Here is a 17,482-nt window from a genome sequence, read left to right as displayed (position 1 = left end):
CCCCCCCGCCCACGCATACGTACACAGATACTCACATCTCCCATCCCCCCTCTAAACCCTCTTTATCAGAACTAATGCTATTTTGAACCAACGCTTTAACTAATTCATCTCCTTTGATCTATCTATCTATCTATAATTCTAACTATTTATCTATCTATCTATATTTTTATCTATCTATCTATCTATATCTTTATCTATCTATCTATATTTCAAACTATTCATCTATCTATCTATATATCTACCTGGAAAGAATCTCAAGCAAAGTTCTAATTTCTATTTCTCGGCCAGAATCCTTTCTCCCTCCGAGCAGGTTTAATCTAAAAAGGTTTATTAAAGGGACTGTAAAGTATTTAAAGGTTTAATCTAAAAAGGTTTATTAAAGGGACTGTAAAGTATTTATAAGTCGCCCTCTATTTAAAGAGCTGAATGCCCAATACTTTCAAAGTTTTGTCTGAGCAAAAAGGATCAAGAAATTTTTTTCAAGAAAAAACTTATATTTTTCAATCACGTTTGTTTAATCTGTTTTGATGACTTTTGCGTCAGAGAAAAGCAATATAATTGATTGAATAAAACACAATAAAAAACGAGGATATCCTCCTCATCAGTGCTCAGGGAAAAATGTAAAGGGTGCTGTTGTAAAACGGTCGTTTCATATTTTGTTGATTGTCCCTTTAACTGTAGAATACGATGAGTTTAAAGTGTTCTTTTTCTGATAGAGCATAATGGACCACTGTTCTACACTATACCTAGTGTATACTATTATAGATGTTAAATCCCAAGGTTTGGACCACTGTGCTATACTATACCTAGTGTATAATATTTATGCTAAATCCCAAGGCATGGACCACTGCACTATACTAAACCTAGTGTATAATATTAATGATGTTAAATCCCAAGGTATGGACCACTGCACTATACTATACCTAGTGTTTAATATTAATGTTAAATCCCAAGGTATGGACAACTGTGCTATACTATACCTAGTGTATAATATTAATGTTAAATCCCAAGGTATGGACCACTGTGCTATACTATACCAAGTGTATAATATTAATGATGTTAAATCCCAAGGTATGGACCACTGTGCTACACTATACCTAGTGTATAATATTGATGTTAAATCACAAGGTATGGACCACTGCACTAAACTATACCTAGTGTATAATATTGATGTTAAATCCCAAGGTATGGACCACTGTGCTATACTATACTTAGTGTATAATATTTATGCTAAATCCCAAGGTATGGACCACTGTGCTACACTATACCTGGTGTATAATATTGATGTTAAATCCCAAGGTATAGACCACTGTGCTAAACTATACCTAGTGTATAATATTAATGTTAAATCCCAAGGTATAGACCACTGTGCTAAACTATACCTAGTGTATAATATTGATGATAAATCCCAAGGTATAGACCACTGTGCTAAACTATACCTGGTTTATAATATTGATGTTAAATCCCAAGGTATGGACCACTGTGCTAAACTATACCTGGTGTATAATATTGATGTTAAATCCCAAGGTATGGACCACTGTGCAAGATGAAGAAGAAACAAATCCTTCCAGCTCTCCTTGAGTAATGTGACCTGAAAAGTTAGTAAAGTTCAGTTTAATGTGTGATCAAAAGTTTAACCCTATCCTTGCTGGGAAACTTCAATTCTGGGGTGGGGGGATTGTAAGTTAGTTACTCTCCTAATCCGCTCTTTATTGCGCAAATATGAAATTGATGCATGTTAAACAAGCTAAACAAAAAAAAAAGCCAAATAAAATCATTACAGCTGTCTCGTCTATGTATATGTATGTACTTTACTGTCTGTTTGTTTGTAACTAATAAAGTCACATGACCAGAGGGAAGGTTTATGGATGCTCAGTCAAATCTAAAGGGTTTCAGGTCGTTATTAAAGTAACCGTGCAGGAATAGCATTTTCTTGTTTGAGTTTCTTGTTTCCATACTGGCATACCTGATCTTCTTGTGTTAGGGTTTGGAAGGGGGTGAGGCATCTCGCCCATCGAACCGCCATAAAAAGAAGACGAGCCGCTGTTTCCTGAAACGGAGAAAAACTTTGACCAGACAAAACTTTTAAGGTTTACACCAGAGTGAATCGGACATTGCCGTATGGTCCCTTGAAATTACGTTTACAGTCCCTTTAAACTATATATTTCAGAGTAATATGAATAAGAGAGAATAGATATTTTCCACCCGATTTGAATTTATTATCCCTTGAACTGAATCTGTAGATTTCTTGAATAAATATTTAAATTTTACAGCACTGTGTCATATTTATTCCGGTTGAGTCCCTGGATGTACAACAACAAAAAGATTGACATCTTTAGGTTAAGTTTAGAAAATTGATCAGAGCTGAAAACTTTAGAATGGTGGATATTGAGATTAATGCTTGATCCTTTCTTTTTCTTAATATCGAGACTAATTTAATCTTGTATCCTTAAAAGTGTATAAAATTCAACCAATCAGACTCGCGTGTATGAAGCCGATAAATTTAAAAATTTTCGTGCCATTTAAGATTATAAACAGAAACGGGAGGGACTCTCTAATTTAGAAAAACCGGTTTTTGAGTTTTCTCTACTATATCCAAGAAAGAACGGTTTAAGAAGAAAATCAAAAGTGTTACCATCATGGATACTCAGATTAAGTAATTGGGATCAAGAATATTTCATTCCAAAGTTTTCAGCTCAGTTCATATTCTATTTACAAAATCACAAAAAAAAATTGGATTTTTTGTCCTAACCCAAAGCTTTGTTTTGTTTTAAAATTTTTGAATTGAGAAAACTTCAAAAAGTTGAATTAGCTGTACATTATTATAGCACGTGTGCTATAAAGTTTTGATTGGTTCCCGGATTTTCTCCAAAACAATTAGGATATTTCCAAAATATGTTTTTTCATTTGAAATGAAAATAGAATTGAAATCAACTTCATATTTTGACTTCTGCTTTGTTTCAAAGTTTATTTGATCTTAAAATAGCATGCACAGACGTTTAATAAAATTACCTATAACACTATTATTTTGGCACGACGTGCTATAAAGTTTTTGGACTTAAATTTTCTCTATATCTCGAAGGTGCTCGCCTTTTTAGATTATATTTTGTCCCTCGGAACAAAATTAAATCTAAAAAGGCTGTAAAATAAGGCATAACATTATGTAAAGGCACTCATTTGAAGTACTATTAGGTTCAACATAAACTTTCTTAATCTTAATCTGCTGTTGTGTTGGTACAGTACTTTAGTCAAGGTTGTTAATTAAGGTTGCTTACATGCCGTTTATATTCATTACGACATAAACTTTCTTAATCTTAATCTACTTAAGTGTTGGTACAGTACTTTAGTCAAGGTTGTTTATTAAGGTTGCTTACTTGCCGTTTATATTCACTACTACATAAACTTTCTAAATCTGCTTAAGTGTTGGTATAGTACTTTAGTCAAGGTTGTTAATTAAGGTTGCTTACTCTCGATGCGCTCCTATATATTTGGAAAATGTCGTCTCCAAGGTAATTGATAGTAAAATAACTTTGGAGATTGTTTACAATTGTTGTCATTGTTTTGATAAAACTTGGTTCTCTCAATCCAATTATGTCATAATTACACTTTTCTCTACTGTACTACAACTGTAGCATAGCATACATATCCTGACGNTTTCGTCCGACCACAAATGACGTCACAATTATTTCGTCCGACAATTTCGTCTGGCATTGTATAAATCCTTCTTAAAAGTACTTTCCATTATTTTTTTACGAATTTTGAGTTACGTCATGTCGTTTATAATGGCTTAGATATTTTATCCTGTTTTTTTCAAAGAAGAACATCTTATGAAGGTAAAATAGGCATAAAAACAATCCATGGACATTTTTATTCCATAATACCTTGAGCAAATCAAAACCACTTGCTATCATCCTTACCACAAATATGTAAATTTTATTTTTAAAATTCCAGCGACTATCACCTAAAAGTTGCAGTTTATGAGTAAAATACGAAAATAACAGAAAAAGTGTTTGATCCGAACGAGAAACAGGTGTGGTCTGGACGAAAAATAGGTATTTTCCGTTTTGTGCTGAATTGGGCTTGAATATCGTTTTATTTTTGAAACAAAATGCACCTTAAACAAAATCAAATCATATTGAATAACATGACGTTGCCTGAATTAAAAAAACACCTGAAAACGCTGAAGCAGTGCAAAGACGAAAAAAGGTGTGGCCGGAAGAAATAAATGCAAATTGTGACGTCATTTGTGGTACGGACGAAAAACTTATGCGGTGTGCCTTCCCCCGCTCCCCTGACGTAATGCATCTTCTAATCAGAATACTTGATCATAAGTTTACCTGTAGGGTCTCCCATGAAGCCGGGAAAGGATGCGCCGAAGGGGCGGAGAGAGGAGCAGGCGGAGAAGCAAGATGAGAGGTCGGAGCGGACAGATGGGAGGAGAACAACGGCGGTGGGGAAGAGAGTGCAAACGAGGACGACAAATCAGAGAATTTCGGCCAGATTGGCCGATTTTTGTCAAGGGTGGCGAGGGTTGATCTAAGAGAAGATTGTGTGAAGGAGAATGTTGGTATGTTAGGAGGGGAGGAGGGGGAACAGTTGAGGTTTAAGCTGGAAAATAAACCCTGGAATTTGCAAACATGAGTAGCAGAACAACTTGCAAGATATCTGATCAAACAGTGATAATGATTGCATGAAATGAGGGAGGGAGGGTTATACCACCGTAAGCCTCACAGATAGGGGGGAATACTATTCCGTGCCCCTTAGATTCTACTCCCCAACCTAATTTTAAATTACCCTTAAACTAAAGTGTGATATGCCAGCTTTATTGCAATACCCTTCAACCCTTTATGTAATTAAAGAGCAAGAAGATGTCATTGGTTTTCTGTTTCAAAAAGATTTATATTTCTTTGAATTTTCTTCCTGTCTCTGTTGCTTTTATCTCAAAGTCAATTGTATTAAAGGGAGGATTCGCTAAAAATTAAAGGGGGTATAGGCTTACAACGAACAAGTATCGATGGTGATCGCTACTAATCTTACTTCTATCTGTTGCGTCTATAAGAAAGTAGCATCCACACAAATTCAGAAAGTTGCAATATTCGACTTGGATCATAAAAAATCAATTTAATTCCAAACAAATTATTCAGATATTACAACTTATAATCATCAATAATTTAAACTGGAATAGATGTTTTTAAAAGTAGCTATCAGATCATAAAAAATGAAAAATATTATGAAATATCAACTATATACGAATGCGTCGATAAATTATTTGATGATTATAGGTTGTAATATCTGAATGATTTGTTTGGAACTAAATTGATTCCCAGTGAATATTGCAACTTTCTGAATTTGTATGGACGCTACGTTCTTTGGTATGAGTCGTTTTTAACAATTTTCTCCTTATAGACGCAACAGATAGAAGTAAGATTAGACCATCGATAATTTTTCGCCTATAAGTCTATACCCCCTGTAATTTTTCGCGAACACCCAATTTAACATTAATTGAAAGTAATCAATTTTAGAGAAAATAACAAAAGTTGAAAGGTTATTATTATTAAGTAGACTTAAAGCTCCTTTAGTGGAGGGGAACTAAATATTGTGTCTCATTTATTTCACTGTTTAGAATTTGTAATTAAACTCATGTTTCCCTGAGGTGTGGGTAGAAGAAGAGGGGTTGGTTTAGAGGGGAACTTAATAAAATATTTTCACTGTTTAGAATTTGTAATTAAACTCATGTTTCCCTGAGGTGTGGGTAGAAGAAGAGGGGTTGGTTTAGAGGGGAACTTAATAAAATATAATAATAATGTAATTAAACTCATGTTTCCCTGAGGTGTGGGTAGAAAAATAGGGGTTGGTTTGGAGGGGAACTTAATAAAATATAATAATAATGTAATAAAACTCATGTTTCCCTGAGGTGTGGGTAGAAGAAGAGGGGTTGGTTTGGAAATGTTTCCGAAGAAGTTTGAAGGATGATGATGATGATGGTGGTGGTGAAATCCTTCCTTAGAGATTTTTGGTTTCCTTGGTCCACGCTCATGTTGTACAGCTAAAAACAAAATCCTTTTTTATAAATTGTGGGAAATGTTTTACAAAACGCGATACAAAAATTTCAAAAGACCTATTTTAATCGCATATAGCGTACGTTTTTTTTATAGTTTTTACTTACAACTTAAAAGTTATTTTCGTTTGTTTATTACATTTTTTGGTAATTCTTAACACTCTGCATTTTGTGACAGAACGTTGCTCATTGTGCACTCTTCTTTCCACAACAACAATTGATTAAATTAATTTAATTATGATTTCTTCTTCAAAACTTGACCTACCATCTTTATTCATGCTGGAATCAAAACATTTCTTGAGTCTGCAGGCTCTGCACTGATTCCTGTGAGTTTTATCGATCGGACATCTTCCTTTGAGATCAGCTGCTGCTTTGCACGTGTACACGCGGTTCCGGTGAATTGAACGCTTGAAGAAACCGGAACAACCTGCACAGAGCTAGAAGTCAACTAGTTATTTTGGGCAATATTATAATGATAATTGTTATGTGTATAAGGAAGACATTTTGAAAAATGCATCGACTCAGAATTTCTTCTGGAATTTTTGGCATGGCTTAAGTCTTCCTTCTCATATTTGACATTTTAACTTCGGTTTTCAGGATCTTATATTTGGAAATTTATTATTGTTATTACTATCTTTATTATTATTATTATTACCATCGCAGCTGTATATTCCATAATGTTTTCCTGAACTCCTATCCCCACAAACTTTACAGGGAATATCCAGAAGTCTATCCCCTCCACCTCCTAGTTTCCTACTGAACCAACCAGGGTTAAATAATTCATTCAGATTGATGTTATTTGAATAAAAGAAGGGGATGCCGAATTTGTAAAAGTAGCAAACATTTTTATGAGCAAACGTTTTTAAGATATTCTTGGTGTATTTTTATCGGGAATTTGATCATTTCTCTGTATAAGTGACTTGGGAATCAATCGCCAGCAAAAAAGAAGTAAATTGTGAAAATGTAACTGTTTTCTAGCAGAAAAACTACGTTATAATTTCCTATGTGTAAAGGATAAAAAATGCTGGGAAGAAAATACTGATTGGAAAAAAATAGTTATAAAAGTCGCTGAAACACAACTTTTCAAGCATCTGTAGGGGGGGGGGGTGCATTCAACGCTGGTTTAAATCAAACCACACAAATCTACTTCGCGACAAGTTCACAGTTACACAGTACAATCTTAAATAAATTTAACAGATTTTGATTACAAATTAGTGTGGTATGCTTTCCCCCTCATTGTAGTTATATACTTAGGTTACTGCAGATTTGTATAATTGAGAGGGGGTCTCACTGTAGCTAAATTTAATACTGCTGGTTCCTTCGGCGTGCGCTCCAATCATCATGTTGGGAAAGAGTTGTTTTAAACTTCTTCAACTTGTCATCTGCCTCATCCTGTTTGTAATTATATTTAAAGATGTTTCAAAATTTAGAGTATTAACCCGTATATCTGTCCTATATACAGTATATACCTGTATATCTGTCCTATATACAGTATATACCTGTATATCTGTCCTATTACAGTATATACCTGTATATCTGTGCTATGAACATTTTATGCCCGTATATCTGTCCTATGTACATTATATCCCTCCTCGTAGTAGGTGGCCGGGCTGGTTCAGGATTTTTCTTACCGGTACGGGTCAGATAGTCCTGTAGGCGGTCTGGGTTGCCCAAGATGGGGCTTCTTGCAGATCTCATCTCACATAATCACACATATCCCTGTATATCTGTCCTCTGTAAAGTACAATGTATTCCTAAATATCTTTCCTATGTAATGTACAATGTATTCCTGTATATCTGTCCTATGTAATGTAAAATGTATTCCTGTATATCTGTCCTCTGTAAAGTACAATGTATTCCTGAATATCTGTCCTATGTAATGTACAATGTATACCTGTTATATGTCCTGTGTAATGTACAATGTATACCTGTATATCTGTTCTATATAATGTACAATATATACCTGTATATCTGTTTTATCATCCTGTGATGTTGAAATTGTATCTTCTTGAACATCTAATCCCTCTTCACTATCAGACTCCTAGATTTTATTCTAGTTATTATTCTACTCTACTCTACTCTACTCTACTCTACTCTACTCTACTCTACTCTACTCTACTCTACTCTACTCTACTCTCCTCTACTCTACTCTACTCTACTCTGCTCTACTCTACTCTACTCTACTCTACTCTACTCTACTCTACTCTACTCTACTCTACTCTACTCTACTCTACTCTACTCTACTCTACTCTACTGAACCTGTTTAAGATTAAGGAACTTATGAATCTGGAAGGAGAAAGAAGGAGTAGGTTTGGTTTGGCTGTGCAGTTTCTCATTAGAGAATATATTCTCAAAACTGAGAAAATTATAAATAATTTTAGTAACATTTTCTAATAACTGTAAATCGTAATAATCATGATGAGGGTAAAAATATTTCCATGAAAATATATCATTTTGTTAAGCACAAGCAAATAAAAAAAAGTTAAAATCTCAAACAGCAATAAACTAAATGAATTTTTTTTTAAAAACTACTCTAAAAATACATTTTTTTCTGGACCGGTTTTTTGCTTATAATTTGGTTGATTTTTAAGAGATCTTCATTTTTTAACCTGTTTGAATTAAGAGTTTCAAGACGCTATACTTGGATGTCTTTCATACAAAATGTTGACAACATTTTTAACAGACTCTTGTGTTTTAATCTTTACACAACAACGAAATGGGAATTGAAAAATGATCGAAAACTCACACAAAATTATGTCAAAGTTTTAATTTTTATGAAATCAAGCATCAACTATTGTTCTCTTATGTATTCATTGCTATTTGCATATCCTTTTTTGTAGCATGGCCATGACTGTTCTATAATTACCAATGTCTATGGGCATTTGAGGAACTTTGTAATTAGTTTAAGGTGGTTGACACTTCACAACATCTTCATGGTTATTTTTTATTATTAAGAACTCATGCACAGTGATTCAAAAATTGCAATTCTTAGAAAACTTTGCCAATTACTTCTTAAAAAATGAGTCTAAAAAGTACTTAAATTCTTAAAATGTACATGTTTAGGTCTCCAAAAAATATATTTCAGTAAGAGTGGTAAAATCAAATGCTAAGGCGTTGCGACACTTTAACGTCGATCCAGTCTTTTTAAAATGAATGCAACCAAATCTATCTGAAGCTGAACTATAAGCTGAAATGGAAACTAATTCTTTGAAAATTTCAAAAATCGTCCTAAGCTCGGCAGAAAACGACCTCTTGCATCGAACTGGTTAATCCTTGATTTGCAAAATGTATTCAATGTTATCCAGTTAGAGATAATTACAACACTTTTGTCAAACCTCTTATGGCACTGCAAACTTGAAGGAGAATTATGTTACATTACTTTGTGAGCTCGTAAGTCCAGTTTACTTTAGTTTCACGTGACGGTTATATTTAAATATTAGGTCCAGTTTACTTTAGTTTCACGTGACAGTTATATTTAATTATTAGGTCCAGTTTACTTTAGTCTCACATGACGGTTATATTTAAACATAAGGTCCAGTTTACTTTAGTTTCACGTGACGGTTATTTTTAAATATTAGGTCCAGTTTACTTTAGTTTCACGTGACGGTTATATTTAAATATTAGGTTCAGTTTACTTTAGTTTCACGTGACGGTTATATTTAAATAGTAGGTCCAGTTTACTTTAGTTTCATGTTGACGGTTATATTTAAATATTAGGTTCAGTTTACTTTAGTTTCACATGACAGTTATATTTAAATATTAGGAGTTTACTTTAGTTTCATGTGACGGTTATATTTAAATATTAGGTTCAGTTTACTTTAGTTTCACGTGATGGTTATATTTAAATATTAGGTCCAGTTTACTTTAGTTTCACGTGACGGTTATATTTAAATATTAGGTCCAGTTTACTTGTTGCATTTGTTGTTAGCTTTGGTTTTTAATAAGTAATTGGCAAAATTCTCATAAATTTTTTGCTTTAGAGCGTGATACCTTTAAATTACAGTGTATGGAGCTCTTTAAAACTGTTCCTGCATATTCATGGCTATTTATTAATTTTTGCAAACACTGAGATTTACGTAAAATAGTAAAAAAACCATTAAAAAATTGTCAAGAGACATTTGATAAATTCTTTCGATGTATAGCTCATTTAGGGTTTAACTGTACACGTACAACAACGGTTTTTATACAAATATTTTTCCACGACCTTTTTTTTGCACCTTAAAATTAAGAAATTGAAGTACAGGGTTTCCCAAAAAGGGTGAAATTTCAGAAACGATAGTACGGAACTTATCCATGTACTTTTTCTTACATTTTTGGTTTGCTTATGCAACATTAAACATATGAATATATTTGTCAATCCGATATTATATCGTCGACAGGATATATTCTAGTATTAGACCAATTTTAACCTTCATTAGTTTGAAAAAAATTTGTAAAATTTTGATAAAAATTTGAAAAAATTATTATTAATGTAAGTGAATTATAAAAAGGGAAATAGAAATGTTAAAAATTATTTATATTTTCCTGAAACTAGTCATGACCAATTATACAACGGGGTTCTCGTGTTAACTGACAATTCCCTCGGGAGCCAGGGAGCCAGAGGTCCCGAGAATTGGCTCTGTGACTCCCCCAGACACCATCCCGAGGTCAAACAAACCTCGGCCTCTCATTGGACAGCCTCACTGGCTCAAAGGACAAGTTCAGCCAATGAGAGACCGTGTTTGTGGCTGACAAGAGAAAATCAACCAATCAGAAGAGGAGTTAGTTAGCCAGGCTAAGCCCAACGACCAATGGAATTGGTTGCAAAACTGCCAAGTTTTTAGGAAAGTGATGGCACAAATTTTCATATTTTCCGAGAACAAAAAAAAAGCAATGGTATTAATTATGAATTTCCAAAATTATAAAAATAACTTTTAATTCTGGTAAATTTATAGAAAGGATGACATTTAAAAAATAGTAGAACAATAAACAATTATGGGATACATGACGATATCTTACGATTACTAAACAATAATATTGGAGATACTAGAATTAGAGCGCTAGCAGTATTTTTATTTTAGGACGCACTGAATGGGACACGAATACTTTTATTAGAACGTAAATCCAGGACACACTTCCAGGATATAATCCAGGACGCACTTCCAGGACACAGATCAAGGACACAGATCCAGATTTGACGCACGAGCTGTAAATATTATCAACTTTAAAAGGACTGTAGAGTGTAGAGTGTAGAGTGTAGAGTGTAGAGTGTAGAGTGTAGAGTGTAGAGAGTAGAGTGTAGAGTGTAGAGTGTAGAGTGTAGAGAGTAGAGTTTAGAGTGTAGAGTGTAGAGTGTAGAGTGTAGAGTGTAGAGTGTAGAGTGTAGAGTGTAGAGTGTAGAGTGTAGAGTATAGAGTGTAGAGTGTAGAGTGTAGAGTGTAGATGTATTTTCAAGTGATTCTTCATTTTTAAAAACTTTAAAATCTTTAAAAACTTTGTAGCAGATAAAGAATGAATGAGCTGATGTATACTTATATTTATGTAGAGAATCTACAATTGTAGAAAGCATAGAGGAATTTTTCAGATCGAATAAATACCTTTCAACATAGATCAGATAAAGACAGAAGGTTTTAACTAACACTAAACTAAACATAAGAAGAATAAGTTCAAGTTAAGCGACATTGTTGGTACGACTTTGGGACCTCGTAGCTCCTCTAGTTTGGATTTTAGACACAGTTATTAAAGTATAGGGTTTCCACGAAATGGCTAAATCTTTTGCGCAAAATTTGCGCTATTTTCGCAAAAGCGGAATAGGGCAATTTTGCGCGAAATGACTTTTGCGAATGATTGCGCAAATTGTTGTTTTTTCGCGCAAAATTGATGCGCAAAGAAAGAAAAATATTGCGTTTTGTTCCGCAAAAATTGCGCAAAAGTTTTGCGAATGGAAACCCTATTAAAGTACTACATAAGCAATATTTACTCTTTGCCACAAATTCTAATTTACTAATATATCTATATCTTTGCATCCCGTAGTGTACACCTTTTAATATTTCAAACTGATATTACTTGATGTAACAGAACATAGTTTGAAAAATCAAAGGTCTACGTTGACATTGGGTTGCAAAGATATAGGGATTTGAGTTTGTGACAACTATTCAATTTTTAGAGATACAAAACATTTTTGTTCTTCTAAATTGCTGTACAATAAAAGGAGTTGAAGTGTCGCAAAGCGTTGGGCTTTAATTTTACCGCTCTAATTTTTATAATCTTAGATATGTACATTTTAAGCTATAATGCTTTAGGTTTTAAGAAGTAATTAGCAAAATTCTAATCGAATTTTAGCTTGAGAGATTGCAACCTTTAAATCACAGTGACAAAAACAAAAATATAGTGCTTGGTACCCTCCTTTACTGTAAAACTTCCTGTTATTGGTTGACTTTCTAGCTGGAGGATTGAGTTCCCTGCTCTGATTGGCGTGAGGTTTGGGTTCTTTACTCCCATTGGTTGACTTACTGACATTCAGGGAGGTTATTGGCGGAGTTTAAACTCAAACCCCGCCTTGATTTTGTGCAAAATAATTCTAAAGGTTGGGGAGAATCCTTTTAGAGACACTTAGTTTGTAATAAAACTATGGATTATGTAAAGTCTCCGTTTTCAACCTGTTCGTTTGTTTGGATGTCCGATCATAACTCATGCACCCCGGACGATTTGCCTCAAATTGTGCACACCGTCGCGTACCTGGTTTCCACGCATGTAAGCTTTTATTTATATAATACTTAACAAATGTTTAACATGATCTTAATTTTTCTCAAATTCATTAACCATTGCCATTATTGAGAAAAAGTGCAAAATGTTCACCAATTAAAGGAAGAATTTTAGTATTTTATAGTATTTCATAATTTCGAATATTTAAGCATGTAAGGTTTTTTACGCTAGTTTTGACGGACTTTAAACGAAAATCACAATATAACTAAAAATATTTCAGAACAGACAGGATCTACTTCGTTGTAGTTAGTTTTACGTACCTATATACTTTTATGCACACAAGCAAAACATTTATTTGGTGACATACAATAAATTCAAAACATTTTAATTCTTCTTAAAGACCGTAAAAAATCCATTTAATTTCAAACAAATCATTCAGATATTACAACCTATAGTCATCGATTATCTTTCGCCACATTTGTATATAGTTTATATTTTATAATATTTTATTTTTTTTAGAAAACGTTTTAACTGATTTCGAAAAATGTGAGTGGTGTGCGGCATTCTTGATAGTTGCGCAAGCAATAAGAGAAATAATCAAATTCAAAACAAATTAATTAAAAAATATTATAAAATATAAACTATATACAAATGTGGCGAAAGATAATCGATGACTATAGGTTGTAGTATCTGAATGATTTGCTTGAAATTAAATTGATTTTTTTACGGTCTAAGTTGTATGTTGCAATTTTCTGAATTTGTATGGCCGCTAAGTTATTCGGTATGAGACGTCTTTAACAAGTTTCTCCTTATAGACGCAACAGATAGAAGTAAGATTAGTAGCGATCAAAAGCGCTTTTTTATCGCATTATGCCTATACCCCCTTTCATTTTTCGCGAACACTCCCTTTAATATCTCTTTAATAAGTGCAGTTGTTTATAAATATATAGTTCCTTGCTTCAATCTATTGTTATTTTACGCAAAGATAGTCCAATAGTAAAAGATAATGCATTTGGAATTTATCCCAATAGTGTGGACTTATATGACGTCATTGGCCTTTAAAAATAGTTCTGATACTATAAGGTACAGATATTTTTCAATTTTTACTAGTAATCGACTATAACTATCTTGAATCTAAAATAAGGGGTTTTCAACTTTTAATTGTGGCTTTATCTGTGTCATCCGTGAGCAACTTCTCCTTCTACAGTATAAAAAAAAGAAAAAAAAGTTTGCAGATTTCATAATAATTGTTTCGCGCATTTTCAACTTTTACAAGAATAAAAACTTTTAAGCACAAATTTCTGAAATTTTGATCATTCAATAAACCTTCCCTGGGGTCACGTGATGTCCCACGCAAAATTTGGGCCCGATCGGTTCAGCCGTTTTGACGTTTATTGAGTACAAACAAACAAACAATCAAATAAAAAACAGACAGGCAAGCAAAGTATATATATATTCATCAAAAATATATTCAGAACAGTGTACACTTTCTGATCTTTCTCTTTCTTTCCTTTATATTCACGCCATTTTGATCAGTTCCTCTTTCCCCCCTCTGATGTGATATATAATCCCTTTATATGTAATTTTAAGTGACCCTCATACAGAATTTCCATTTATCGATGAAGCAAAAATTCATTGTTTTTTTTTCTGCCGAAATCCGCAAAAACGTTTATCACGGGTTAAAACCGTAAGCACAGCAAACAATTTTACATTTAGACCGACCATAGAATTACTTTCTGTCCGGGAATTACAGAAAACAAACATATTTAAAACCCGTTTCCGACTGAACATATTTGATAATAATTTTTCCTTTTTTCTCTGTGTCATCTTCGCAAAGATAGATCCAGACTCCTTTGAAAAGTTTTTCAAGTTTTTAAGACTGGTTCGACTTCAAAGTGGCAGAACACTTTGACATTTGATTTACATAACTTACCCATCTTACTATTTTGTAGCCCTAGAAATGTGCACTTTAAAACTATAAAGCACTTGTTTTTAGCTTTAATTCTTATGGAGTAGTTGGCAAACTTCTCATCGATTTTTGCTTAAAAGCTTACAACCTTTAAATTGCTGCAGTGAACGTAAACACTGGAGATATGAAAATAGTTGTAAAGGTTACTTTGGGAATCGGTCATGTACCTTTTTTAAATAGAAATTTATCTGAAATTCTGTGTATATTTCCTTTAAAGGGACTGTAAAGAAAAAATGAAAGGGGTTTAGGCTGAAAGCTAATCACTTTTGCTATTGATCGTGACCCATGAAATTTATATCTGATGTTCTTGTCTCGAGAAATTGGTATAAAACTGTGTCAAAGGAATTGAGTCTTTGCCACAAACTCTGATTTTATCATCCTTATATCTTTGCAACCCACTGTTGTAGACCTTAGATATTTCAAACTATGAATGTTGTTATATCAAATAATTGAAGTTTGAAATTGCAAAGGTTTACACCAACAGGTTGCCGAGATATGAGGATTAGAAAATTTAAATTTGTGGCAAAGACTCAATTCCTTTATACAAAAATTGATATATTTACAATTTTGTATAGAACAGATCATATTTTCAGGAAATATGCAACCAATCTGAAAACGAAGATATCCCAGAGTGGTCACGTGTCTCTGTCTGTATCACGTGACCAATATACTATAACACTCTCATTGGTGGAAGTTCTTGTGGCGGAATTTTAAATAATATTATCAATTATATCTATTAAAAATAAAAAATATAAAATAATAATTGGAGAAATGCCAAGTTACAATTATGTTTTTCTGGGATATCTTCGTTTTCAGATTGTTTGCGTATTTGCTGAAAATATGATCATTTCTATACAAAGTTGTATAAATGAATTTTCGTATAAATTTGACAAAGTTTTATATCAATTTCTCGAGACAGGATTATCAAATATAATTTTCATGGGTCGCGATTAATAGCTTTCAGCCTATTCCCCCTTTAATTTTTCCTTTACAGTCCCTTTAATCATTTTTTCTTTTTCTCCCTTATCCCCCTGTGTTGTGGTATTGAGGTGTGAAAGTATATATGACATCTTGATCAGTCATCTTAGTTCAAGTTCATCTGTAGAGTTCCCATGTTTACAATACAGTGTATATTGAGTGCAATATACACACTCTATACCAATACTTAGTGAGGGATCAATACAGGGAATTAGGACTCAGCTAAGTTCTTTTAAAGGGACTGTAAGCGTCATTTTCAATGACCCTTAATGCAAAGATGACAATGCCCGATTTACAATGGTACCCTTGAAAACTTATTCTGTTCAACAATGTGGGAGATAAAATAGTTTTTCTGACACAAGAAAGTGTCCGTTAAAATTGCGCTTAAAGTCCCTTTTGTCTGAATAGAAAATAACTAAGATTTCCTCGCTTTTTCATCTAAAAATATGTACTTGCCTTTACAATTAGATAGATAGATAAATTATAGAACTAAATTGCATGCTTATTCTAGTACACAATTTAAAGCTTTATGAAATTTTATAATTTTTGCCAGTAAAAAATAAATTATATAAGTTTTGTAATATCATGATGAAGCTCTTCGCTCATCACTGAAATCTAGGAAACTCTGAAACTTAGTCATCAAATTTATAGACAGCCTTGACTTTAAAGTTTCGCAACGACTTGGCCTTTGATTTTACTTCACTAACTCACTGATACTTTTTGTAGCCCTAGATACGTACATTTCATGCTTTTATTTATAGCTTAAGTTTAAACGACTTTTAATAATAAATTGGGAAAATTCTCGATTTTTTTTGTTGGAGAGCATGCATGCGTAAGTTTTCAGTGTCATACATATATATTTATGATAGCTATAGCTGGCAAAACGACTGGACCAAATTGGCTAAAATTTTTAGAGAAAACCCCAAGGTCAGGGTTAACTTGGGTTAACTTAAAATATAGGTTTAAAAAATAAAATTTCTTTCAAAAATCGATTTTTTTCTAAATTCGACATTTTTTTTAAAAAGGGTTTCTAAATTCCAACGAGCAACGACGACACTTCATTAAGTAATAACATAATAGTAATGGAAAAACTTAAAGGTTAAATGGTTTCAATTCTAAAAATAAACGAAAGTATCTGTTCCTCAGTCTTTAACCAGTTTAAACTGGTATCGTGGTCTAAACCTTACGATACATATTGCACACAATAGAAAAATGTAAAGTTAAAAAGGTTCAACATTTTTCTTTTAAATATCTCCTTACAAACCGTTAATATTTTCAAAGTAACCAAAAAGGAAATTAAAAGTTTATTTTTCAACTTTAGACTTATTGAAGGCGTTTGATTGTTTAATTTAACATCGGAATGAGAAAGGAGGGAGGGGGGGGGGCTCGACGTAGTTTAAAGTAACCCTTTATAAATGGATTGGCATGTTACGATACTTTTTGAACTTTAGTCTGAACAAAGCCAAATGAAATATAATTTTTTTTCTTGCGAATAATTGGTTATTTTTAAATAGACTTTTACGGCGTTGCGCGCCCCCCTTTCCAGCAAATAATTTTAGCTATTACTGTTGCTCTGAAAGTCAGACAATTTGAATAATTTTCAAATTCCAGCGGTTTTTCCATTCCGAAAAAGCACATTTTAAAAAAAATCCAACTTTTTTCCAGGATTTTTTTCAATTTTGATGATGTTTCATGAATCTTCCCTTCCTACACAAAAATTTGGACAGGCAGACAAGTAAAGTAAATATAAAGATTATGTAATTTCGTCATAAAAGTGCATTTATGCACCGCAG

At 33.0% G+C, this 17,482-nt stretch overlaps 1 protein-coding gene and 1 long non-coding RNA gene across 2 annotated transcripts in view; both read right to left on the bottom strand.

The window, feature by feature from the left end:
• The window catches only part of LOC111698260 (nuclear receptor subfamily 2 group E member 1), a gene marked incomplete in the record, with an annotated part of 10,234 nt that extends 2,939 nt beyond the window's left edge, over nt 1-7,295 (bottom strand). Inside the window, 8 exon segments of the mRNA XM_023468548.1 lie at nt 243-317; nt 1,497-1,591; nt 1,967-2,050; nt 4,338-4,622; nt 5,910-6,046; nt 6,324-6,485; nt 6,714-6,814; nt 7,267-7,295. Of these exon segments, the coding sequence (XP_023324316.1) occupies nt 243-317; nt 1,497-1,591; nt 1,967-2,050; nt 4,338-4,622; nt 5,910-6,046; nt 6,324-6,485; nt 6,714-6,814; nt 7,267-7,295 (968 nt within the window).
• An 81-nt stretch (nt 7,296-7,376) lies between these two features.
• LOC111698278 (uncharacterized) lies at nt 7,377-8,412 on the bottom strand. Its single transcript, XR_002764502.1, has 3 exons — nt 8,318-8,412; nt 8,022-8,099; nt 7,377-7,450 (listed from the first exon to the last, which is right to left on the bottom strand). It is a non-coding gene; the product is annotated as an uncharacterized LOC111698278 (long non-coding RNA).
• Between the last annotated feature and the right edge of the window lie 9,070 nt (nt 8,413-17,482).

The sequence above is a fragment of the Eurytemora carolleeae genome, unplaced genomic scaffold (assembly GCF_000591075.1).
Source record: "Eurytemora carolleeae unplaced genomic scaffold, Eaff_2.0 scaffold301, whole genome shotgun sequence".
Lineage (NCBI taxonomy): Eukaryota > Metazoa > Arthropoda > Copepoda > Calanoida > Temoridae > Eurytemora > Eurytemora carolleeae.
Note: the sequence above shows the minus strand (reverse complement) of the source record. Positions and strands in the feature narration are given on the sequence as shown.